This window comes from Boleophthalmus pectinirostris, unplaced genomic scaffold, assembly GCF_026225935.1.
Source record: "Boleophthalmus pectinirostris isolate CB_2022bp ecotype Guang Dong unplaced genomic scaffold, ASM2622593v1 HiC_scaffold_21, whole genome shotgun sequence".
NCBI lineage: Eukaryota > Metazoa > Chordata > Actinopteri > Gobiiformes > Gobiidae > Boleophthalmus > Boleophthalmus pectinirostris.
In genome coordinates, this window is record NW_026571175.1 from 6,627,157 (window position 1) to 6,654,695 (window position 27,539).

Below are 27,539 nucleotides of genomic sequence, written 5' to 3' on the forward strand. Positions count from 1 at the left end.
AACCTCAAAAATAACAATAAGTTCAAATATTGGTGCAGAGAAACACAAATCTATTACAGAAATCTTTCTAAATTGATGAACTCTTTCTTTTACAAAATATTATAATATTATGAACAACCTGCAACTTTAAGAAAAATACAATTTCAACACAATATTTTAACATGAACTTGTTTACAAATAAGAATAAGTCTATTTTTTTGGAAAATCCTGCACTCGACTCCACTTTTCTCATGTTGGACATTTTTCTGATGAGGGTGTCACGGTCAACAGTCAAAACGATCGTCTTTTAAGAGCGTTTGGAAAGAGACAAGTCTTCATTTGTGCTGCTCTAGTGGGAGGGGCCACGTACAGAGACACTGGAGACACTGCTGTGATAAACACCACAGAAAATTAACCATATTTTAATAGAAAATATCATTAAAATATTTTAGAAGAAAATCAGCCGAGGGCCAGATTAAAGGTCTTGGAGGGCCGGATCTGGCCCCCGGGCCGTATGTTTGACACCTGTGCCCTAGATGTTCATTTTGTCTTCTTATATACTTTAACTTCTTGGGTTCTTTTTAAAGACAATGCATTAACCGTGATGACGGAGTGTTCCTCCTTTCACACACCTGGGACACCCTCCTCCAGAGAACATCAGGCGACGGGAGGCGTGGTCAGTCTGAGCGACCTGCCGGGTCCATCAGTTTGACCACGCCCACAGGAAGTAACAACAGCTGTTATACGACACGTCACCACCAACACCGGTGACAGTTCTGAAGATGGCTTGCAGCAGCAGCCGAAACATGTCAACAAGGTAAACACACTTTACTGCAATGTCTTTAAAAAGAACCCAAGAAGTTACGTTATTGTCCTTCTTCCTACGGGATTTGGGAAAAGCTTAATATACCAGTTAGTCCTGTTAACGGCGCATAACATACGTCACAACCAAATAGCAGCAAATGGTTAAATGATAAAAAGTACCTGCCTACCATTAAGTGAACGAATTCTAACATTGCGAGGTCAGACAGTTTCTACGAAGTGGAACCGTCTGATGAATCAGGCTAGGGAATGTTCCACAGTACAGAATTAAACACTTCTATTTACATGGAGACAAGAGGACTATCCATTCATCCATTTGCGTCTGTTTTATTTGGAGCCGGGACACAGAGGCAGCAGTCTGAGTAGGGAGGCCCATACGTCCTTCATCCCAGACACTTCCTCCAGCCTTTCCGGGAGACCCTGAGGCGTTCCCAGGCGAGCCGAGAGACATAGTCCCTCCAGCGTGTCCTGGGTCTTCCCTGTTGGCTCCTTCTGTTGGGACATGCTCAGAACAACTCCCCAGGGAGGCGTCCAGAAGTCATCCGGTCACAGATGCTCTTCCCGTGTCTCATTTCGACCATCTGTATCTGCGATCTTGTCCTTTTGGTCATTACCCAAAACTCATGAGCGTAGGTAAGAGTGGGAACATAGTTTGTCTGGTAAATCGAGAGATTTGCCTTTCAACTCAACTCCTTTACTACAACCTCTGATACAGCATCACTGCAGATGTTGCACTGATCCACCTGTCAATCTCATGCTCCATCCTTCCCTTACTCGTGAACAAGATCCTGAGGCCCTCTGCAGAGGACTTTATACATATAACTTTTATGTATATAACCTTATCCCACCTATTGTGAACTGGGACCTTGTCAAACTTACATTTTCACACTTGCCTAATTTATTGCAGCTAATAACTTTGAACAGAAGGAAGTTACTTATCGTCTTATCTCTTCCACTAAAGACTACACTTAAGATAATACTTAATAATTTTTCCTCACTGCAGATTTATCAAAGGCAAACGTTCCAGACTTGAAGCCCGGGGGGGTTGTGAGTGTATAATTATGTGTTCAACAGAAGGTTCTGTGTACTTGAGAGAGTGGGACCTGTATGACGTCGCCGTGGGAGACCGTGGGAATGATATTAGGCTCAGAAGGTTTTAATTGTTCTGCTCTTCAAAGTGTCGCTGATTAGTTTAACTCCAGTCGCAGCAGCAGGAAGTGCAGAGACATGAGGCTGTGGCATCATGGGAGAAAATCTATCTTCACTAAAGTAGCCTGAGTCTGATTGTACTGGTCCACGTAGGTCGTTTTATTTACTGAAGTTCACTTGTCAGAATGTCAGACAAAAACTACACGAAGTCATAGCTTGTTTGGTAAAACTTGAGTTAAGGGAACAAATATTAATGGATAAATAGTAGTACTGGTAGTAACAGGCATACTAAGTGGTTATGGGAGGAAATCAATCTTCACTAAATGGCCTGTAGTGATTGTACTGGTCGATAGAGTTCATTGTGTGTACTGAATTAAAATGTTTGACAAAAGCTGCTTCATGTTATAGCTTGTTTTATGCCAGACCACTCTGCTGTATTCATACTAGTTGAAAGAGCTCTCATTTGTAAGCGGGAGTAATGCAGCACTCAATTTACATGGAAAACTGTCACATTTATCCCATGGCAACAGAGTGGTTGGCTGCTGTTGTGGCTACCGGGCTCACACACTGAGCACTTGCTGAAACTTTTTGTTTTTCATCTCAGTTTTTAACACCACGTCATGTCACAACAGTGTGTTTTTCTCTTATCCATGGAGACAAGAGGAGGACAAGACAGGACAAGAGGCAAGAGGCTAGTTAAGGACCTAGTTATAGGCGAGTTTCAGCTGACGTCATTGTTATTAAAAGCCCGCGTTGCATGCTGGGAAATATTTTGGTCGGAGGCAAGAAACACGGTAGTGGTCAAACACAGTGCGTAACCTCGCGTATTTATCCCCGATAATGGTAAATTCCTGCTGCATTATCGGATGCACAAATAGAAGCACGGAAGAAGGAAAATGTCTTTTTTGTATTCTGAGTGAAAAGAACCACTAACGATGAATTAAACGGCTTTCAAACATTTGCAGAGCAAACGTAGAAGATCCTAACAAACCGTGGACTCCAACAAGTTCAACAACACATCGAGATTCTTGGAGGTTTTCATCTTTTCTGCTGTGAATGGCCCAGGAGTTTCCACCAAGTCATTGTGGATATCGCCAAAGTGAATATTTGTCCAGGTAGTTGGCGATTCTGACCAGAAATTTGGTTTGGTCCACCTTTTGTAGGGGTTGAAAAGGGTGATTTGACGTCCATCGATGCTTATGGCCAATTTCTGGTCAAATGGTCTTGGGTCCTCTGCCGTTAGAGTGGATAAATAACCGGGATCAATACCCTTTACGTGCTTTCTCGCTCCGTCCGTCATGTTGAATTAGTGTTTATTGCCACCGACCAAAATAATTCCCAGCATGCAACACGCGCTTTTGTCAACAATGAAACTCGCCCATAGACATTTCACATCACATATGGCAGAAAATGTGGCAGAAGACCTTCCAGAAGAAATACTTTGAGGGAATGAACCATTTCATCACCAAGCGTAAAACCAGAATCTGTGTATCATTTGTTCATTCATTTTTCAATATAAAACCAAAAATAAGAAAACGAAAACATAACAGTTTTCTTCATTATTTGTCTCCAAAACCAAAATGAAAAAAAATTCTTTTTTTTTTTTCAGTTTGATTTTGTGTTTAAATGAATAATGGAAAAAAACAGACTGAACCAGGATTCAACCAGGACTAAACAAGGTCGACCAAGGGACCAGACCAGAACCAGACCAGAACTGAGACCAGGACTGAGACCAGGACTGAGAGCGGGACTGAGACCGGGACCAGACCAGAACTGAGACCAGGTATGAAACCAGGACCAGACAAGAACTGAGACCGGGAATGAGACCGGGAACGAGAGCGGGAACAGGACCGGGATCGGAACCAGACCAGGACTGAAAACAGTTTAGTCCTGGTTCAGTCCGTATGCGGCGTAAAAATCTGGCATCGCAGTTTAAGTCACGGAAACGAGAGACGTTCATTATCTGTTTTTTCCATTATTCATTTAAACACAAACACAAAAACCGAAAAAACAAATCGTTATGTTTTTTCATTTTGGTTTTGGAGACAAATAATGAAGAAACTAGTTGTTTTTTCGTTTTCTTATTTTTGGTTTTATATTGAAAAACGAATGAACGAATGATACACGGATTCACCAGAACCTTCCCTGTTGCGTTCACCTGGTTCCCCTGGACACTGCTGTGACGCTGCAGGACACAGAGGAGGAACATTTTGGATCTTCCACAGGATCTGCTGACCCTTCCTGACCAGTCCTCCTGTCAAACTGCACTGAGACCTTTGACTGAGACACAAATGACACTAAAAACTTGAATTTCCCTCAGGACCAATAAAGTATCTCTCTCTCTCTTCACATTGCACTTCAAGAAACCACTCACCCATTCACACAAAGGCTCATAAGCCAGTGTCAAGTATCTTGCTAGAGGACACAACAACCATATTCATCTGTGAAGCAGGGAATCTGACAAACTGTACTTGTCAGGAGCAGGATTTGAACCAGCGACCTTTGGATCAGAGGATGAAAAATCTACCAACCGAGCCAATGTAGGATTAACCGTCCAAGAAATCACGTTCCAGTTCATAAACAGAAATGTCATTTAAAAAGGAGAACTGGTGCATGGATCCTAGGGGGTGTCTTTATGAATGTCAGGAGATGTGGACATGTTAAGTATTTAAAACTCAGACCTTTTCAAAATTTTAAAGCCAATTCTGTTAATTTTGTGAAATATTAAGAGAGTAACAAATTGTGATCTTTAAACTGCCCAACTTCATACATGAGTGTGTTTTGTGTGTTCATTCTCTCCATGTTCTGTGGGTGTGTGTAGCTGCATACGAGTTCAAGCAAAACTAGGAAAGTATGTTGAAACTATGTATTTATATGTAAAGACAGATAAAAGTTCACTTCCTGATCTTCTGCTGGTTCCCCTCAGTCCAACTCAGTCCAAAAATGCAGGGTTTGTGTGTTAAACATGTATGAATGAAACGAAACACCACTCCAGGTTTGTTTTTGATCAGGAAACTACATTATAAAATAGATCAGAAAATAATATTTTTAAATCAAAATCAAATAATTGATCAGCAAATACATATTTTGGTAGACTAAGACACCATCAATCAATTACGTGATGAAATGACTAAATCACACACTACACCTAAACACTGGCAAAGTGGGTGACGTGTCTTGCCCAAGGGCTTGAGAGGACAGTAGCCTCACGTAAGATGGCCAGCGCACCCTCATAGCTCCACCAAAGATTTCTGCCCTATGTTCAGTGGACATTCAAAATGAAACTATAATCAGGGGTGCAGTGGGCATGGTACGCAGAGGTACACCGTCCACCCACTTCTTCCCACGTGAGATATAAAATAACTACAACTTAAATGTCAAACTGGAGCTACTGGCAATGGTGAAAACAAATTGCATAGGCTCATGAAATCTCCACTACTGTCCTATAGTGACCTGAGACATGAGAGACCAGGACTGAACCAGGACTAAACCAGAACTGAACCTAGATTGAGTGAGGGACAGGCCAGGAGGTGCGCCCTTGTAGACTGTCTGGTGACCGAGGATTGGTGCAGAACTCCACGCCCCATGGAGCTAAGCACAGCCGTCGCCCAGTTGCACTTTGCAGACACCCTGCTCCATGGGCTCAGGGTTCTCCATCTCACTGTCAAGTCCAAGATTAGTCCTGTCTTAGACCTGGTTCAGATCTGGTTTAGTCCTGGTTCAGTCCTGTTTTAGTCCTTCTGGTTTAGTCCTGGTTCAGTCTTGTTTTAGTCCTTCTGGTTTAGTCCTGGTTTAGTCCTGGTTCAGTCCTGGTTTAGTCCTGGTTTAGTCCTGGTTCAGTCCTGATTTAGTCCTGGTTTAGTCCTGGTTTAGTCCTCCTGGTTCAGTCCTGTTTTAGTCCTTCTGGTTTAGTCCTGGTTTAGTCCTGGTTTAGTCCTGGTTCAGTCCTGATTTAGTCCTGTTTTAGTCCTGGTTCAGTCCTGATTTAGCCGTGGTTCAGTCCTGGTTTAGTCCTGGTTTAGTCCTGGTTTAGTCCTCCTGGTTCAGTCCTGTTTTAGTCCTTCTGGTTTAGTCCTGGTTTAGTCCTAGTTCAGTCCTGATTTAGCCGTGGTTCAGTCCTGGTTTAGTCCTCCTGGTTTAGTCCTGATTTAGTCCTGATTTAGTCCTGGTTTAGTCCTGGTTCATGTGTTGTAGTCTATAATTAATGTTCTGTCGGTGACCATGAACAGCGTTAATGTTAATAACCTGATTCTGCATCATTTTGAGTAAAAAGCATCAAATATGACTGATTTTTACTGGGCTGGCACCTTTATTTTTGTTTGGGGGGTGGGGCGTCCACATCGATGACGTCACAAATCGCGTACCCCCACTTTAAAAATCCCCACTACACCAATGACTAATTAAAAACATTTAAAAATGATTCCATATCAGGTTTTATTCATCTCTACAGGAGCTTACTACATTTAAACTTTAAAACAGCAAGTCAAACATGGTAGTTCACACATCACAATAAATATAACAATAAAGCACCAAAATATAAATGCTAATAATGCATTCAAAATATGTAGCAAAAATAGTAAGATTGTCACATGTTAAAGGTGCATTGCGTAACTTTTCTGGCTTTTCAGAACCTTTCTATATTCATGGAAACCATATTCAGACCAAGTTACGGGTCAGATCTGTGGAGAGGCGACCTGCTCACAGTCAGAATGTCTGTTTTTCTAGGTATTTTTGAGTTATAAAACCACCTGTAATTGAAGAAATGTAAAGTAGAGCTGTTTAATGTCATACTGTGGGACATTCCAGGCCACTGTTGGGCAAGTTACTTTAAAACTGTAATGTGTTATTTATTACTTATTACTGTCATTTCAAAGTCATTCGTTACATTACAATATTACTGTATTTAAAATGTAAGGCATTACATTACTATTGCATTACTTTAAGTTACTCTCACCAAAATAACTGCGAAAAAGCTGAACTTTTATATGGACTGAACCAGGACTAAACAAGGTCTAAACCAGGACTAAACCAGAGCTGAACCAGGACTAAACCAGGACTATAACAGGACTAACCTCAGACTGATTCCAGGACTGAAGAGGAGGACTAAACCAGAACTGAACTAGGACTAAAACAGGACTCACTGTCAGGACAGGCTCGAAGGAGACCGCAGGAGAAAGGACCGGCTTCTGCTCCGCACCTCATGGAGGTAAGAGCGTCTGTCGCCCGATCGCGCTTTATGGACCCTGCTGCTCGGGCTCACGGTCCTGATTTCAGCAACTATTTGCGGGTACAAGACCCGGTGCAAAACTCTGTTACAGCGCGTAACTTCTACCTTCCTTCAACGTGTCCAGAAGTCCAACTTTTTGTGCGATGGTTTGCATCGTCCTCTGTCTTTTGGGTGTGAGCGCAGGAGACTTTGTCGGTGCAGAACGTTTCGTCGACGTTGTGGATTTTGTCGGAGAGAAAACTTGCAGCACTTCAGAAGCACACTGCTAGAGACTGAACATTTATTTAAATTTGGCAGCTGAACATATTCTGTACTGTACTGTACAGGAGACAGGAGTCCCTTAGCCGATCAGGACACAGCGGGAGGAACGCAATACGTGTTCATACACTAAAAACAAAAGGCATGCAAAATTGCACAAAAAAAAAAAAAATCTAAAAATCAGCGAAACAGCGAGACCGCGAAAAGTGAATCGCGTTAGAGCGAGGGACGACTGTAAACCAGGTCTAAACCACAAGTGACCCAGGTCTAAACCAGGTCTAAACAGCGTAGAGTTCTGGGTCGGTCCTTTCACCCGCGGCCGCGTCTCCGGCGTTTCACCGCTGCTGATTTCACGGTGATTTTAGCGAATTTCTATGAAGAAAAACCCACCACTTCAATCCAGGTTAAAAAAGCATTGTAACACGCGTTACTCACATTTGTACCGAGTAAAATATTACAAATTTTCCCCCTGTAATGCCTTACATTACTGCGTTACAGCAAAAATCAACGCATTACTGTAATACATTACTTTTATAATACATTACTCCCAACACTGTTCCAGGCACAGCAATCACATTTCCATAGAAACAAGCAGATGATAGACTGTCCACCAGAAAAGTTACACAATACACCTTTAAGTGAGCCTGCCCATTGAAGAACGTAGCACCCCCATAGCTCCTCCAAGTGAAAATGCCTGGCGTCGCAACAGAAGAAAGCACAATTCAGAGCTGCGTGAAGTCGTGTGAAGTTCTAACCGTGATACACCGAGACCACAAGTGCTGAAATGAAAAACGAAAACTAAAAAAAAAACAAAAAAAATGTGGTCCTGCTTTGTGTTTTTGGAACGACAAATAAAAGTTGTATTTGATGATTGATTTTCAGGCACAACAAACTCCAAATGGGACAAACTTTGAATGGCCGCGTAGTGCTTTTGTTTGAGAACACCTCCCACAGAGTTTGTGAGAAATGACAATGCAGAAATAGCTTCAGTAACAAAGAGACCCTGACAAGAGAACACTGGCGAGAATAAATAACAAACAAAACACCACAACGCCAGGAAAAACATGAACGATTTATGCCTTACAATGAAACTATAATTGAAACGTTCAGAAAGGATTGTATCAGTCTGATGAACTTTCAAAACACAGAGAAGCACATCTGGATTATTAGGAAATGGAAAGGAGACTCCATGGACATAGCTTTTCTGGTGGGAGGTCTGTCAGATGCTGAAAAAATGATCCGATTTTTTGTGTTTTTAACCCCCAAAAACGCTGTCACTGTCTAAAGGAAAGGTATTCATTGTAGGGAGCCATCCAACCCATTATTTGTTCAAATTAAAGTGTTGAAAATGCATGATATTGTTGACTTAAGTCTCCTCAAAGTCATGTATAAAGCAAAGTGCAATGTATTACCTGTAAATATTCAAAGACTGTTTGAGATGAGAACAAGTCACTACAATTTAAAAGGAACCTACATGTTTTAAAAACCCAGATTCAGAACCAATGTTATGGAGCGAAGCATCACTGTGAAAGGAGTTCACTTATGGAAGAGTCTTGACAAAGAAATAAAAGAATCAAGTACAATGACGACATTTAAGAAATACATAAAATCAAATGCAATGTGTATGAAAATGAAAACTAAGTTGTTGTGCATAAAAGTGAAGATTTCTGAATTAATTTAGAATGTTTAGTAACCATCGGTGTTGATGTGTTGTTTTGAAAGGGAAAGGGGGGCAGATAACATAAGATTTCTCTTCTTTCTGCTCCTTTTCATTCATTTCTTGTATGTCTGATGTTGTGACACTATCAATGTCTTTTTATACTTTATGAATGAAATGAAATAAATAAAAAATAAATAAATTTCGATAAAATATTTTGTTGGCGCTCCACATACAAAATGTTCACTGCAAACTCGGGATGATTTAGGCCACAGGTGTCAAACATACGGCCCGGGGGCCAGATCCGGCCCTCCAAGACCTTTAATCTGGCCCTCGGCTGATTTTCTACTCAAATATTTGAATTATATTTTCTATTAAAATGTTGGTAATTTTCTGTGCTGCTGAGCACAGCAGCGTCTCCAGCATCTCTGTACGTGGCCCCTCCCACCAGAGCAGCACAAATGAAGACTTGTCTCTTTCCAAACGCTCTTAAAGGACAAACATAAACATGAGAAAAGTGGAGCCGAGTGCAGGATTTTCAAAAAAATTGACTTATTCCTATTTGCAAACAAGTTAATGTTAAAACATTGTGTTGAAATTGCATTTTTTAAGTTTCAGGTTGTTCATAATATTATAATATTTTGTAAAAGAAAGAGTTCATCAATTAAAAAAGATTTCTGTAATAGATTTGTGTTTCTCTGCACAAATATTTGAACTTATTGTTATTTTTGGGGTTTATATGACATGAGTTTTCTGATCCGGCCCCTTTGGGATCCAAGTAGGTTGGATACGGCCCCCGGATCAAAATGAGTTTGACACCCCTGATTTAGGCAGTCAAAGTTTCCTTTTTCGTCCTTCCCGTGGATTTGACAATCAAATTCTACTTTGATGGTGTTTTCATGTTTAAAAGTAAACTACTGTCATTTAATGTCATATTGAGAGAAAATCAAACTGCTCTGAGGCCTTGGCCATTAGTGGCACTGAGGGCAAATTGGTTTGGGGGCCCCTCCAGGTTCGGGGGCCCTATGCGTCTGTCTACTGTTGCCTAATGGTGGCGCCGCCTCTGATTTTACTGAAAACAGTGAAAATGTCAAGTGTGTCAAATGAAGTTTCTCCACACGAGCAACACAACTGTAGCTTCTTTACAAAATCATTTAGTAAAATAAACCAAAAAAATTACTCTTGGCGATATATCGAAACAGCAGCCCACAATATCAATACTGTATTATCAAATTAAATGATACGATATATCAGTATTTTAATATTTTTGCACAGCCCTAAACACGATGAAGCAAAACAAACTCCAGCTACGCTTTGGAAACAGCATTACAGTTTGATTTCATGATTTAAACCTACTTACAGTTATAATGAATAATTGTGGGTGATTCATTTGAGATAAATCCACAGTAAATCCCATAATAAAACTGATAGAGGAACAGTGGCATCAAAACAAAACCAACCCGCCCTGTAATCTACGCCAGCTCATCTCTCCTCTGCTCCGGTTCAGACGCCTTTACAACTATTTGAAGTGGGATAACACAAATTTCACGGGAGCTCTCAAAATGAAACCAAACCCTATCTCTCCCCTTTTCTATTCCGACAACAAAAGGACGGCGCGGTTTAGGAGCGGTGATCGTGGGCGCGAACCGGGGCCGACGCACAATTAAATGGCTTCACTATCTCGTAGGCCATATTGGGGAGGGAAAACAGGCGTCATGCTGAGATGTTTGCAGCCAACACGTCCCATAAGAAACACATTTGATCTTTGGACTGAGCTAACGGCTAGTGCTGGGGCTTTCTTCTAGAACTTCAAACATTGGAGAGACAGATATGGTAAGGTATGTTTTTATTTGGTGATACAGGGCGTGTTTTGAATGCTAAAAGGAGTATATTTGAGTTCTGTGATTCTAGTCTAATTCAGGATAACGCCTTATGCAAGTGGGAAAAAGAGACTGGATTATACTTTTTCATATATATTCTTAAAGGTATTTTCGATGAGAGGAGAGCGACTGCCGGAGACTGAAACTTTTATCCTTCTGAGTTTCTGATGAATAAAATTGCTTTCTAACCAGATGAAGACGGTGAACAGTGGACTTTGATGGTATGAGCTGCTTTAAAACGTAAAACTGGGTCCAGAGAGACTTTACTATATGGAAAATATCGAGTACAGAGCCTTTAACACAGGGGTGTCCAGACTTTTTTCATCAAGGGCCACGTATCTAAACACAGACAAAACAGAGGGCCGATCGAGGACCGTAGACTGGAGCTCAATACAATGAATAATTGAAATACGTGCATGTTGAACACATCAGAATGAGCCGTCAGTCTTTAGTCATGCTAGAATCTTCAAAACCACACACTAAATATATTAGCTTTATCAAAGTAGATTTTCAAAAAACTTGCAGTAAAAAAGTTAGTTTTTAATTCATGTAAGGTAATTTGGGCCAAGTCACTTAGAAGCCTGAGGGCCAAGAAAAATGGTCACATTTTTCCACCTTCAAGGCACTCAAAGCGCTTTACAACAAGGAACCACTCACCCATTCACACACCAGTGTACGCAGACACTGTGGGCAAGGTGGGTTAAGTGTCTTGTCCAAGGACACAATGACAGCATTCGTCAGTGGATCTGACCGCTCAACCTGTGATGTTTATGTCAAGAGCTGGAATCGAACCGCCAACCTTCAGTGGGCGAATGCTCTACCAACTGAGCTACTGCCGCCCCAATAGGCCATATGTTTTCATGGGTACACAAACTCTATTTTCTGATCTATTGTTACGTTACGACGGCAGCCTGAAGTGACCAAAATCATTCGATCTTTTGACATGCAACTTCAGTCTGAACGGCCAGGTCGCATTCATCCCACCTACACGTCATAACAACATGGTAACAAGCACCTGTTGCGAGCCAATACAGCCCAACGCCACCGAAAACGTGTTTCCTCCCACGAGAGCTACAAGTAGGTGCTCACAAATGTACACAAACAAAAAAAAAATTGTGTCTGAACTCCGTGTCAGTGAAGCAACGAAGCACATCGCACTCTTACCACTCTCGACTGTGACTCCGCACCCACATGTTCCTTTCTACGGACGTTGCTGCCACTGCCCCACACAGCCTCCTTCTCCTTCTCAATCTCCTCCTTAAAACTAATTCTGGTCTCTACGACAGCAACTTTAAAATCTCCAGGTGCTGAATGCTGCGTCCATGTTTAGGCGACTTCTGTAAACACTGAGCATGCTCAATGTGTGTGATGTCGTTGTGTCCTCCAATGCACATGCGGGACACTTTTGGGGCGTTTAAAGTTACACACTGGAGATCACATACAAGCCGCATTTAATTGGAAATGTAAACGACCTCGCAAAAAAGTCAGATTTTACATGTTAAAATGTTGTTTTCTCATCAAAACCGTACCCGCAGTTGGGTTTTGTTCCATTCACACATGATTAACACACAAACCCTGGATATTTAGGCTGTGTTTTTCTCTCAAACTGAAAACACTCTTCCACCTTGTGATGCCATGTGGTGATACAGGAAGCACTCCACTGTGTTTTTAAACTCCACACACCGTCACTAGAATCATTTGGATCCTTTCTGCTCTGGAATTGCTCATCGCTACTGAACAAAATGTAAAGGGTAGGTGTTGACTTTAAAACTATCGCTTCATGACTTCACAAATTGGAACAGAGCATTTTGAGCTTTGGAGATGGAGAAAGACTAATTATATGATCAGTCAAACATGTGAATGAAACAAAACACAACTCCAGGTATTCCCTTCATGCAATAAAGCACTTTTAATACATTCAGTCAGAGTGCCTCGGGTTTGTATCTTGCCCATTTTTACATTTTCCAGTAAGGGTAACTTTCTGTTCAAAGACTACTTTTTTAAACCCTCATAGAGCACCTGTACTGCTATTTTTTTACTCTTTTAAGACCCAGTGAAGCGCTCTACCTCTTTTTCTTCATCTGACAACTCCAGGTATGTGTTTGTTAGGGTTACCAGACGTCCCTATTTACCCGGGACGGTCCCAGTTTTGAGTCCCGTGTCCAATGTCCCAGCAGATTTATCCAAAACCAGTGATTTGTCCCAGTTTTATACAAGAAATTTCCCTGGTGTCCCTATTTTTGACCAATTTGATCTTTGCCAACAATAAAGAAAGGCATAAATTGTCATTTGTTGAGGTAAAATAAAGAAAATCATGCTCAAAAATTACCAAAACACAAAGTCACCTGAATTTTTGAGGAAGTAACCGCAATATAATGCCTCTAAAATCTCACAAGAATCATTTTTGAGTCGTATAGGACCTTTAATGACTAAAATCTAACTTGTGACTGAATTATACTTTTAAATCATAAAGCCGATCTCAGCATTTCACAAAAAGATGCTTAGTAACTGTTTGTGGAATTGTGAGATGTGTGAAAAGGAAAAAAAAATAGGCACTTTCTTTATGCAGTAGGATTGGCTAATATTATACGCATTATGCACTGGGAATATAATAAAACATATTTGATGGAGAAAAAAAAAACGTTCCAAGGCGCTGTGATGTTCATTCTCTCACAAAATGAAGGATTTTTATCTTTGCGAGAGAACATCGATTTTCTCATTTTTTGCTGTCTTAAGTTTCCAATAGATCCTCAGTGAGAGCCTGATTCTGTGACTATGCTCCACTGATGTTTTACCCCTGAGGCGTTCGCTTTTTCTGAAATAAAATTCGATCTTGACACGAGTGCTGTGCATGGATAAACAGGAAACAGGCGCGCAGTACTTTTGTTTCAAGCAGTTGGCGTTTGGTGAGGTATTATTCAGCTAAAGTGATCCTGGCGCTGAAGAGGGCCAGAGCGCTTTGGGAGGTATACTACTCCCAAGTGTCTGGTACAATTCACTTAACGGCGCCGTAACTGATTTTTCCTGTCTTAAAAATGTGAAAAACAGAACTAGTTCATTTTAAACGGTTTGCAGTGGTCCAACGTTATTTCTGACGTACCTAAATACTCACCAAAATGAGTTTACAAGCCCTTTCACAGCTCTATAAAACCAGTGCTGCGACGGTAAATCTATTAACAACTAGCATGCAAACAAGCACCTCTTCATTATCCAACACTTTATAAGAACACGCAGGCAACAAAATATACTGTATAAAGAGGTGGACTGTGGGAGTGTGACGTCAGCCCTAGCGTTCGGCTCCAGTCAAATGAAGCTCACTGAGGCTGGCGGTTATGGAGCAAATTTGGAGCTGTTCCACATTTGGAAACAGGAATTAATTTACGGACAAAATAGCAAAATAAAAACACCAGGATCACGTAGAAAGGGTTAATATGGACATTTTACAGCAGCAGTTATGACGGGGTGGGCATTTTTATTTTTTTATTTTTTTCGTGCCACATGAGAAACAGAAAATATTGTGGAGGGCCGGGCCAAAATGCTTAAATCAATTCTGCATAATATTAATTGTATTTCTTTATAAAAACACAGTACATGATATGACTAAGCCACTGTTTCCCAAAGACTGGGTCACGACCGTCAGGTGGGTCGCAAGAGATTTATTTATTTTTGGTCGCCTTGTCACGATCTGCATGTAGGTCTGCAATATCCACTTTTGACACATTAGAAAGCTAATAAATATCCTGTCATATCATGTTGTTAAAAGTCTCACAATAATATTGTGGGCTGTCACAATATATCAAATATAAGTTCCTTTGCTTAAATGCATGGTTTTATAGTAGCAATGGCTAATAAACATTGGGAACTCCATATCCCATGATTCATTTCAGCGCAGACGACATGAAGAAATATGTTTTTTAGTTGAATTCTTCAGATTATGACAGTAATAATTCACACTAAAACCTTTTCAAGGTATTTTAAAAGCAAAAAAAAGTCCTATCTACAATTATATCAGCTTCTCCAAAATATCGCAGTAAATATCGTACCGTGAGATGCATATCGTGATAATATCGTACTGAGGGATTTGGACATTACATCCCTACATATATGTGTGAATTGGGATTTTCTGTGCTCACAGAAATGAAGACAAAGCACATAAACAGACTGAATGCTGCTCCTTATTTGCTGCTGCGCTCTCCTCCTGCACCCAGACTGAAACACGCTACAAAAACACAAACAGGCCCACTTATCTCACTAGAAATGTTGTCAAATGTTAAGACATGTTTTGTATAATTTCTAATCTTTTTGTAATTATTTTATTGACTATTTAGTTCCAATTTTGCTGGTTCAATTGAATGTTGAAAAGAAAAAATAAAATAAAAAATCCAACTAGGCGACTTATGAATCCTTTTATTCCTGCTTCAATAAAATGCCCACATTAATGTTCAATAATGGTCAAATCCACCTTTATTTTGTGATTTATATATAATGTCTAATGACTTGTGCCGCTTAGGTTTGTGACTTTAAAAAATATGGGTCCCCAGAAAAAAAGTTAGGGAAACACTGGCCTAAGCAATGAAAAGGTAAAAAAGTAAGTAAGTAAGCGATGCAGGTTTAGTCCATGCATGAGGTAAAATTATAAAATATGCTTATTTTGTAATTCCAAATTAGCTTAAATTCAGTTAACCAATGAGCAGTATGTGGCCTGAGAGCTGTGCAATGCCCAAGTCTGAGTTACAAAGAAGAAGGGTGACGTTTTTTCAATAGAAAGTGATTTGGAGCCAGAGTCAATGAAGCCAGAAGCACGCCAATGTTCTCTTCCTATCTGGATTTATTATGACCTCAGGAGCTGCTTATAGGATATATCTGTACTGAGATGGGACAGTTTTTCCTCAAATACTACATACTGGGCTTTCAAGACAATTTTGGACCAATCTGATCAAAATGAAACCCGTGGCGATAATGCTTTTGCTGCCTTCTTACCTCTCCCACCATGCCGTTCCACTCCCCGTCGATGTTTTTGCCATGGCGACCGTTGGTGACGAGGTAAAGGTCGTAGGTGAAGCCCACGATTTTGGCGAGACGTTTGAGGACATCGATGCAGAAGCCTTTACAGCAGTGCTTCATGGGAACGGTGCCCTCCATCACCAGGCTGCTGAGAAACATAGAAGACATATAGGCACGTGTTAAATACGATACTGTTAAAGCTTCGCTGTGTAACTTTTTAAATAAAAGCATGTTGTTTCATTTTGGATAATTTTATTGCTCTAAAAAACTTGAAAAAACCACAAACCTGACTCCATCTGTTTGTTTCCATGAAAATGTTGATCTTTTGACTATAATTTTCCACAATATGGCATGTTGAATGTTCTGAAGTATTGTTTTTTTTTTTACTTTACATCCAGAAAGTTACATGGTATTGCTTTAAAGTTTTATTATTTAGACCTGTTTACTTTTTGGTACATCCCATTTCATTGGCAGTAGAGCAGTTTGGACTGAAATTACGGTAAAGAGTTGGAGAGAGTTGTGACCAATCCTGAGACAAACAAGTACCAAAACAACATATTGGGCGGTTGTTTCGGGCCACAACCACAAGGGGGCGGTCAGATCCTCAGAAAGAACCATCGGTGCCTGACTAAATTTACTCCAATTAATTTGAAGCACACTGCACGCTCTTGAAATAAAAGGAAAAAGGGCCTTGTGCTTTAACCTTGTATTAGTTTCATCAAACACTGAAATGGCTCCTAAAAGAAAGTTGAGGTCTGAGGGGTTTGAAGTACAAAAAAGAAATAATTTGGAGACCGAAAACAGCGCAGGATAAAGTGGAGTGAGATAATGTTTTGTTTGCTTTGTTGGTGAATTGATTTTTTTTAACAGTGAATCCAGTGAAGGACCACGACCAAAATCATGTTCAAGGCCGGCGAACCAGCACTGTTACAAGAAAGCACATCACCATCTTGTAAATCATGACGTGGGAATAGTGAACTGCCTCAAGTACCTCAGTGTCCAGGTTAATGACAGACTGGACTAGAGGGACAACTGTAATGCCGTGTACAAGAAGGTCATGAGTACACTCTACTTCGTGAGAAAGCTCAGGTCTTTCAAGGTGTGGAGCAAGTTACTACAGATCTTCTATCAGTCTGTGGTACCAGCGCCCTGGACTTGGCTGTGGTCTGCAGGGAGAGCAGCAGCAGCAGTAAAGGAACACTGGGCGGCTTGACAAACTGATCTGTAAAGCTGCTCTCGTGATCGTCTGTGAGCTGGAGACATTTGTCACAGTGAGGGACACGAGGACACTGGACAAACTGCTTTCCATCATGGACACTCATGCTCACCAACTGCACCAGACAACAGAGGGACAGATAATACTCCCTACAACTGTACAACAACTCGCCCACTGCACCAGACTATAGACCAGACATGCCAAACTCAGGACCGGGCGCCAAATTTGGCCTGATATATAATCATATTTGGTCTGTGAGGTTATATCAAATCTGTATTAGAGCTGCCCGCCGGCTACAGATACACTATACAGACATTATTTATCTAAAATGTTGTTACTGTTTTATATGATGCTTGTCCATCCATCCATTTTCTTCCGCTTATCCGGGGCCAGGTCGCGGAGGCAGCAGTCTAAGCAGGGACTCCCAGACTTCCCTTTCCACACACACTTCCTCCAGCTCCTCCGGGGGGACCCCGAGGCGTTCCCAGGCCAGCCGAGACACATAGTCCCTCCAGTGTGTCCTGGGTCTTCCCCGGGGCCTCCTCCCGGTGGGACATGCCCAGAACACCTCCCGAGGGAGGCGCCCAGGAGGCATCCGGAACAGATGCCCGAGCCTCAACTGGCTCCTCTCGACGTGGAGGAGCAGCGGCTCTATGATGCTTGTTCTGGATTCAATGTTTAAGTAAAGTACATATCTTAAAACAAGAGAAAACATGCAGATGTTGTTGAAATTTTTTAAATAAATATTTAGTTTGGCCCATGAATTAGTCCCAGTTTTTAATTTTGGCTCTCTGTGAATTTGAGTTTGACACCTGCTATAAAGGGACAGATAATACTCCCTACAACTGTACAACACCTCACCCCTATGGTAACAGATAATACTCCCTACAACTGTACAAAACCTACTGCACAGACTATGACTCCCTACAACTACACACACTCAACTACTCACACTATGTCTTGGAAATTCTTCTCCCAGATAAACAAATATAAATTGCCTCCCACACTGGTGCAACCTGCAGACTCATAATATCTGCACTACTGTCCTAATGACCTGCACATGAGGGGAAAACACACACAAACACACACAAACACAAACACACACAAACACACACAAACACAAACACACACCTTCATCACCTATCAACTGAGAACCGCGGACACGTCTCTTCCGTAGTTACAGCGCGGACAACGTCTCTGCGCCGCACCGTGTTTTCTCGTGTAAACCGCTGCTTCCTCCTGTGCGCCTCTAAACAGAACTAACACCAGGACTAAAACCAGACTAATCAGACTAAACAGGACGAACAGGTTTAAACTAGGACTAAACCACGACTCCAGAACTAAAGACTGGTCAACTGCTAAACCAGGTCTAAAAATCAGGACTAAACAGGACTAAACCAGGTCTAAACAACATGACACCTAACAGTAGGTTGACATAATTTAAGATGATCTCATATAAAAAATATTTCTCTATCAATAATATTTTTTTAATCTGGTGAAGGAAAGGCTGATCTTGTTACTGTCTTTTAACAGACAAAACCTCTTATATTAAGATGTCGTGTCTTTGTTTCTCTACAGCAAACAGTTGCTTATTCATGGAGACTTGCTGACAATTTGAAGAAAACAAACAGTGATGTGGTTGCTACTATGTCGTTTAAAAAAACATGTCAAGTAATCCAAATATCAGATTACGTTACCCTTTAAGGAATATGGATTACGTTACAAACTAATTTTGGGGTGTGTATCTAATTGTGGGGATTACATTTTAAAAGTCTTAAGTCTAAGTAAGATCTGTGGTAAGGCAAGCACATTTTTGAATGATAAAAACAGGTAATTAAATAAATATCATAGAGACAAGCAGGTGGTCAAAGCTTCACCAGAAAAGTTACACAGTGTATCTTTAATTTACAAAAACAAGTAGTAAGAGTTTGTATTAGAATTTGAATGTACTCTAATACAATCCCATTCTGAAATTCCCAAAAGGACAGTTGTATATTCCATTTCATAAAAGGGCAAATCCGCGTGACCTATAGACGGATAACATTAATGAATCTGGAGTGCTTTGCCTTATCTCAGATTGTGTGCGGTTCGGAGCAGCAGACAGGAGCAGACAGGGGCAGACAGGAGCAGACAGGAGCAGCCTTATCAGGGGCAGACGCGGGCTTACCTCATCTGAACTATACCATCATCAGCTCGGGGACGGATTTCAAAGGCGGAGCGCTCCAGTCATGTTTTATGGAGGGTTTAAGACACTTTTGAATAGCACTATCGCTCTCATCGGAATATTAAAAGATCCTGTGATTTAGGCTTGAGCTACTTTTTCTTTCTAGTTGTTAGAACGCTGTTTCTAGGGTTATGGTATGAGATTCACATGAGATTTTCAATAACTACGATTTGTACTGTGATACCAATATTGTTGTGATGTTTTAATACACTTTTTGTCACAATGTGTTACTTAAATTAATTTAAAGGTGCAATGTGTACTGTATTTTTTGGACTATATGGTGCACTGGATTATAAGGCACAGTATCAATGTTGAATTCTCTTGTCTATTTTCATACAGAAGGTGCACCGGAGTATAAGGTGCATTAAGCGAAACAAATGGACGACACTTGAGACTGATCCTTTAGACCAGGCGTCCAGGAGACGGCGTCAGTGTGTGTTGAGTTGACGCAGGACTAATACTTTGCTGCGGTACTACGGTTGCCGTAATGCTCCGACAATCCATCAACCGGTGCAGCTTTGTAGTTTACCAAAGTCGTACTAAAACATTTTGACAGATTTTTGAGCTCCGTGTACCACATAAAATCGGTTTGAGGTCAGTAAGCACAACCAGAATGAATACATAAGGTGCACCAGATGTCGATTTTTGAGAAAATGCAAGGATCTTAAGTGCGCCTTATAGTCTGAAAAATATGGTAGCTGTTCTGGTGGAGGGTCCATCACCTGCTTCTCTCCATGAAGACGTCGCCAGGAATGTTCCACAGTACAGCATTACACTTATTTATCTCTACAGTAGGTGAGTTACATGTCAGATCGATGGAGAGACGAGCCCACTAATAGTAAGAATCTATGCTTTTAGGTCAATAACAACCCATGGTATTGAGTAAATTTGAGATTTATTGATTGATTGCATTTATACAGCGCCTTTCAAGATACCCAAAGCGCTTTACAGTTCATTATTCAGTCACTCCACACTCAGTGGTGGTAATCTACTACTGTAGCCACAGCTGCCCAGACTGACGGAAGCAAGGCTTCCAATCTTCACCATGGGACTTTCTGTGCCGCGGATACTGGGACATTCCAGATAAACCAATATCATTTCCATGGAGTTACACAATGCAACTTTAAAGCAAAAAATATGCATAAAGTTACTAGTTAAACATTAAAACATAAACAGACTATAGCAACACCAAACATGACATAAAGAGAATGTATTTTACTCCTGTGGGGTATTCACTGTTACATATGACATATCCCTTTGCTCTACGTGCTAAGTAGGGATGTGAATTTTTGGCAAAAACACTAGTCGAATATCAATGACAGCTATTTGAATATTATTCAAAAAAATGACCCCCCTCGCCCCCCGCACGCACATACAAAATGACAGATCGAGTTAAACAGGTATTTAAACACAAAAGGTTTAATCTAACAAGAATAACCTTCCAAATCATAGTAGAAATGAATGACTTCACTGAGCAACCCACTTATGAAACCATATGAAACTATATTCTAGGCTATCTCAATTTTAAAAATGCATGACCAACCACATCCTGTAGCCTACTGCGCTACTTTCACTGAACTGCCTAGTTAATTAGACGAAACTTGTTTAAACAGTCTGAATCGTTGACAACAATAACAGGTTGAAACAAGCACTCATAGTCTTGGCTATGGCTTTAGGCCTATGCCATATTTTTGTTCAAAAAGATGAATATGTCCACATGTTCGCGGTCTACTGATAATCAATCCAGCTGCAGAGAACAGTCGCTCCGATGGCGTGGACGTTGCAGACACACTCAAGTAAACGCTCCCTAACTTTGCCAGGCGGGGGTATTTCTAAAACTTTTACTAGGTCTCTGCATTGCTAATGTTGCGTTGTAAGTTTTCTTCTGTTGTTTTGGAGCAGCCTCTACAGTCGCCCTAGTCTATCGCACGCCTTATGCTCGAATGTGTTACATGAAATATTGGTTAGGAAACATCTTTATACAAAATTACTATTCAGTATTCAACCGTCTAACAAATATTCAACTATTTGAAAATCATGTCTTATCTCTAGTGCTAAGTCACTCCCATTCCGAGCTCTATCACAACACAATCAACGTGCATTTTGTTAATGAAACTACTGCACATCGGATCAGGTTTGTGAAGTTGTAGTGTATTGTTTTGTATCATGCTTTTGTATATTTATGGAGAATTGTCGTGTGGGAGCATGGGTGACTTAGGACGTAGGTTCAAATAAGGCTTGGAACAGATCACTAGATTACTCAAACTTACTTGCATGGATGACACCTAAATCCTCTTCAAGCATTTTTTATTTTTTTTTTAACATTATAACAGGATTTTGATAATGGAGTTGATTTAGTTGTTTTTCATATTATTTTACACTGTAAGACATAAACATAAAAAGTTAGACCGCCCAAAAAGTTGTTCTAAAAGCCAGAAAATGACCTTTAAAAACTCGTAATAGCTCTTTTAGTCTGGCAGATTAGCTGGACATGCTCATTTGAACTATTCCCACTTTTGAAATTGTGTTTTTGTCTGTTAATGTGGAACCTGGTCATGCTTCGTTGTGCAATTGGATCAAGTGAACTCTGGAGCTTAACATGTCCTTATATTAGACTGGGGTAAAGGCCAGTACTTCACACTGGCTGTGGTTACATAAGATCAGATTTTTGGAGCTAAAAGATCATTAAATTGAAATGTAAGCAGTAAAATTATTTAAATCTTTCTGATCACGGTCCCTCTCGTTCCTCGCATCAAATTTGCATGTCGTTTTCTGGTGGTGGGCCTGTCAAACCCTTTTCTCCCGGGAGATGTCATTGATTTGTCTGGAATATTTAAACCTTTCTATAGTCGCGGAGACCAATCCAGACCAAGTTACAGGTCAGATCTGTGGAGAAGTGACCCCGCTCACAGTCAGAATACTTGTTTTTCAAGGTATTTTTTAGCAGTAAAACCAACTGTAATTGAATGAATAAATGTAAGTCAGAGCTGTTTAATGTCATACTGTGGAACATTCCAATCAGAGTAATGACATATCCATAGAAACAAGCAGGTGACCTCTTGTATATAGCTGAGATTTTATATTTTATTACTTACATTTCTGTTTTATTTTGCCTTGTACATACAGTATACAGTTATATACCGTATTTGTCAGACTATAAGTTGTGCTTTTTTTCATGGTTTGGGTGTTTCCTGCGACTTATACAATGGTGTAACTTATATATTAAAATGTTCACACTGACAGTCGCAGGAGGCTCTAGGCTTGTGTGTCAGTATCTGCTAACTACTATTGCTCCTGTACCATTGTTGCTTGCTCTTCTGCACATGTCTCCTGCAGAAAGAGCCTCTGTCCTGTCTGTATCATGTCAGTCGATCGCACCATTACTTCTGTACCACTGAAAATTTAAAATATAAACAAACTTATAAAGACGACTGAGAAGACTGAACACAAATGCCCCAAAAAGAATTTTATTTTTTTTTTTTTTTTTCAGATTACAAGCTGTATGTAGCAAAATATGCAGCTGAAAACAGTAATCGAGCAGCAGAAAGAAAGTTTGGAGTGAGCGAGAAACTTGTGACACCGAGAGGATGCACCATCCAACTTTCCTCATTGGATGGATGGACAAAGCCTGGACTTCAGTGACACTGAAACTATCCTGTCAGGATTCAGAAAGGCCGGAATAATTCTAACTGGAACTGATGCTGAGTCTGACGACAGCGACACAGAAGAGGAAGCGGCGCTCTGTTTACCTCCAGAGGTCGTGGAGTTGCTCAGAAGTGACACCGAGGATGGAGAATTCAATGGATTTAGTGATTTGGAGTGAGATGGAGAGTTTGTTAAACTTGTTCTGTTCTGTTGTTTATGTTATAATTTATCTGAAGAACTGTTCATATGTGACGTTAACAGTCTGTTGTTCTCTGTTCTATTGTTATTACTGCAACTTGACTTTCAACATGAAATATTGGTTCCTGGTCTCTGAGTTTATCAAATACATTTCTCTCAAAAAGCACAACTTACAATCCGGTACAACTTGTACTGTATATGTTTTTTTGTTTTTTTTTTGTCTTCATTACACATTTTTTGGCTGGTGCGACTTATACTCTGGAGTGAATTATAGTCCAAAAAATATGGTAATTACGCATTATTTGACACCAGTCTCTTGCTCTTTTTTGCTACTTATTTAGAATGTATTATTACCACTTATATTTTTTACTCTTTGTTATTATATTATATTGTGATGAGTGAGCTAGTGTGTCTAAATAATTTCCCTTGTGGATCAATAAAGTTTGTCTAAGTTTAAGTCTAAGTGACGGACCTTCTACCAGAAAAGCCACACAATGCACCTTTTTCAACGTAACCTCCTTTTTAAGGTCTGTAAATCCAATATTACTCAGACAATGTGAGCTTGTAAGCGCGGCCAGTGACTCATTATCTTAATAACCTTTAGGCGGTTTCCAGCCAAAGCGGCCATGTTGGACAGGTACAGCGAGCCAAATGACCATGTTCTGAATCGAGATAAGATCCAATCCATCCATATACACGCACTCACTCCTCTCATCAAGATGTCACTGCTTTGCCTCAAATGCTCCGCAGTATGGCACTGAAATAGCCTATCTCCATGGGGACAAGCAGGTAAAGCCACCAAAGTGTGTTACAAGTCAGATCTGTGGAGAGGCGACGATATACACAGTTAGAATGTTGGTTTTTAGAAGTGTTTTTCAGCAATAAAAACACTTGTAATTGAATAAACTAGTGAGGAGAAGATGTAGCAGACTGTTGTGTGCTACTGTATTGATGAAGTTGGTGAGAGAAGGAGCAGGAAGCAGGAAGTAACAATAAAATAATGTTACGGATTTTATTTTTAGAACAGCACAAATGAAAATATGGCAAGAGAATGTGACAGAGTGGCTATGGAGCGATGTTGAGTGTTTGACTGATATCTTTGGGATTTTTAGCCATAACAACATGAAACTTGGTACTGCAAATGCGTGTACCATTATGATGACACCCTCCAAATTTGAGATCAGTCAGACGTGCGGTTCGAGAGTTATGCGTGGCATTAAAGAGACAGTCTGGAATTTTGGACATTGGGCATTTCCTAGTGAGCCAGAGTGTTGGAGACGTGTGGAGACACTTTTTGAAATATTCCATCCAGTCCTTGTATTTGCAGAGGTCGGTGGTGCTAGGCTAGTGCATGTCAATGGCCATAGTTAGCCTGCCACTTAAAACAGTCTTACCCACTCCACAAAACACCCGAAACAAAACTATTATTACACCAGACTGTCCATGTGAATGTCTGTGTTGATAGAGTAATGTTTGAACTAAAACTAAACTTGCATTGCGTGAATCGTCGCATTTGAGGAACTATTTTCTCAGCAGCAGCAGAATTTTACTTTGCTGGTAAGATAGGTGTTAGGTGACATCAGTCCGCTGTTGCCAAGCTTTCTATCAGGAAGTACAACTCACTGCTGCTGCTCAGACAGAAATCCTTCAAATACAAGGTTGGTTTTTAGGGGTGTAACGATGTCCAAGTCTCACGATACGATAACATCACGGTGTGAACCTCACAGTACGATATATATTGCGATATCATGGGAAAGCTCATGATATGGTGGGGAGGCTCACGATCAGGGATGTAGCAATATCCAAATGTCTTGATATGATATTTTTCACGATATACATCTCATGGTACGATATTTATTGTGATATTTTGTGGAGGCTGAACAGTTAATATGTAAGTTAACTGTTAATAAATTACTTTTTCTTCTTAAAATGCCTTGACAAGACTTAAGCCAAAGAACTAAGACTTAAAAGTGCTTAGAACTGTTATTTCTTCTTGTAGTCTGCACTGAAATGGAGCAAAGGATCATGGTCTATGTAGTTTCCCCTGTCTTTTTAGCTATTGCTGCACCATAACTCTTAATTTAAGAGACTTGTGATTCAATATATTGTGATGGTCCACGATATTATTGTGAGAACTTTGATGATACGATTACAATATTTCAGTTTTTGTTACATTCCTAACATCTATTATTACTCCAGACTGTCGATGTAAATGTTTGCGTTGATAGAATAATATTTGAAATAAAACTATCGCATGAATCGTTGCATGTTGAGGGACTATTTTCCCAGCAGTAGTGGGATTTTATTTTGTCAGTAAAACAGATGCTAGGTGACATCAGTCCGCTGTTGCCAAGCTTTCTATCAGGAAGTACAACTCACTGCTGCTGCTCAGACAGAAATCCTTCAAATGCAAGGTTGGTTTTACTTCTAAAATGATTCTATCAACACAGACATTCACATGGACAGTCTAGTGTAATAACAGATTTGTTTTGGGTGTTTTGTGGAGTGAATAAGACTGTTTTTAGTGGCACGCTAACTATGGCCATTGACATGCACTAGCCTAGCACCAGTGACCTCTGCAAATACAAGGACTGGATGGAATATTTCAAAAAATGTCTCCACACGTCTCCAGCACTGTGGCTCAATAGGAAATGAGGCCCTATGTCCAAAATTCCAGACTGTCCCTTTAATAGATAGACACAACATCAATGGTTTAATGCTATAGTCCAGACAAAAAATAACATCTCCATGGAAACAAGCAGGTAGCAGACTCACACTAGAAAAGTTGCATAATGTAAAGTATGGAACTCAAACTCACTCCTATAACAATCAGGAACTTTGACATAATACAGAGCATACTTCAAATTATTGCTCAAAACGTCCCTGATTTCCAGCTTGGTTTTTCACGGTTTTCTTTTTGTTTGTAAATCAGCTTTAAGTGTTGAAAAAGTGCTACTCAAATCCTCAAATTAAAGTTGTTAAGTAATGTCACATGGGGTACCTGAACCTGAAATTTCACAGCTGACTTCTAGCTTTGTTTTTGTTCCTTATTCATCATCCAAGAGACACTTAAATCTCAAAAGTGTTTAACCACGAAAATGTATTGAATATGTAGTAACAATCTATCGTAACATAGGATTACCACAGCCTTTCCTGTACACTTTTTGTCATTATTAAAGATCCATTCTCATAAACTTGTTAGCTTTAAACAACTGCAAAGTCTTTTTTACCGTGAGACATGCTGTCAATAAAAAAAGAGGAAATTGTAACATGAATATGACATGACACTTAAAGGGCCCATATTACAATATTTTCTGACCTATGTTATAATGTTGTGTCCTCATCACAAACAGACCTGGAATTGTGTTTTGTTTCATTCACACATTTATCGCACAAACCCTGCAGATTACGGCTGAGTTCTTCTATACACCTTCACTAGAATCGTTTGGATAATTTTGGAACTGAAAATCTCTAAATATAAAACTAAATATAAAACAAAGCTGTTGATTTGAAGACTCCCACTCAGAGTCCTGCACAGGTCCACTTATGCAGACCCACACCCGCCCCACACCCGTGATAAATTAGGGTCAGCCCATTAGTCCGACAGTTTAATAGGCCAGGACTAAAGCAGAACTAATCCAGGACTAAACCAGGATGAAACCAGGACAAAACCAGGACTAAACCTACGCCGTGTCATTAGCTTATTATAAATATTTACACGCCGCAAACCATAGAGCAGATTGCTAGGACTATACCAGGACTGGACCAGGACTGAAACAGGTCTAAACCAGTGTCATTAGCAAAAATATATACAGCGGATTATAACTATTTACATGCCGCAAACCATAGAGCTGATCGCCAGGACTACACCAAGACTGAACCAAGACTAAACCACGACTAAACCAGGGATAAACCAGGACTTAACCAGGTCTAAACAAGGATTACACCAGGACGGGACCAGGACTAAATCAGGACTACACCAGGACTGGACCAGGGCTGAACCAGTGGCATTAACATAAATGTATACACGCCGCAACTGCCGAGCCAATCACTAGGACTACACCAGGACTGGACCAGGATTAAACCAGGACTACACCAGGTCTAAACCAGGACTAAAGCAGGTCTAAACCAGGAGCTCTGCCACTGAGCCGATCACCTCCACTGATGGTTTTATGTAGTAAATACACTAAAGTCACTCTCTCAGCCTGGTCTACCATTTTTCCTGGAAAAAAAATAAAATGACACTTGTTTCCAGGGCAACTCACATCCCCAACCTGGTG

The 27,539-nt window shown here is 40.4% G+C and overlaps 1 protein-coding gene across 1 annotated transcript in view; it reads right to left on the bottom strand.

Moving 5' to 3' along the window:
• grin2da (glutamate receptor, ionotropic, N-methyl D-aspartate 2D, a) overlaps window positions 1-27,539 on the bottom strand; it is a 414,138-nt gene that overhangs the window by 174,401 nt on the left and 212,198 nt on the right. The window contains exon 7 of the mRNA XM_055157602.1: window positions 15,953-16,121. Within this exon, the coding sequence (XP_055013577.1) occupies window positions 15,953-16,121 (169 nt within the window). The remainder of the gene's footprint in view (window positions 1-15,952; window positions 16,122-27,539) is intronic.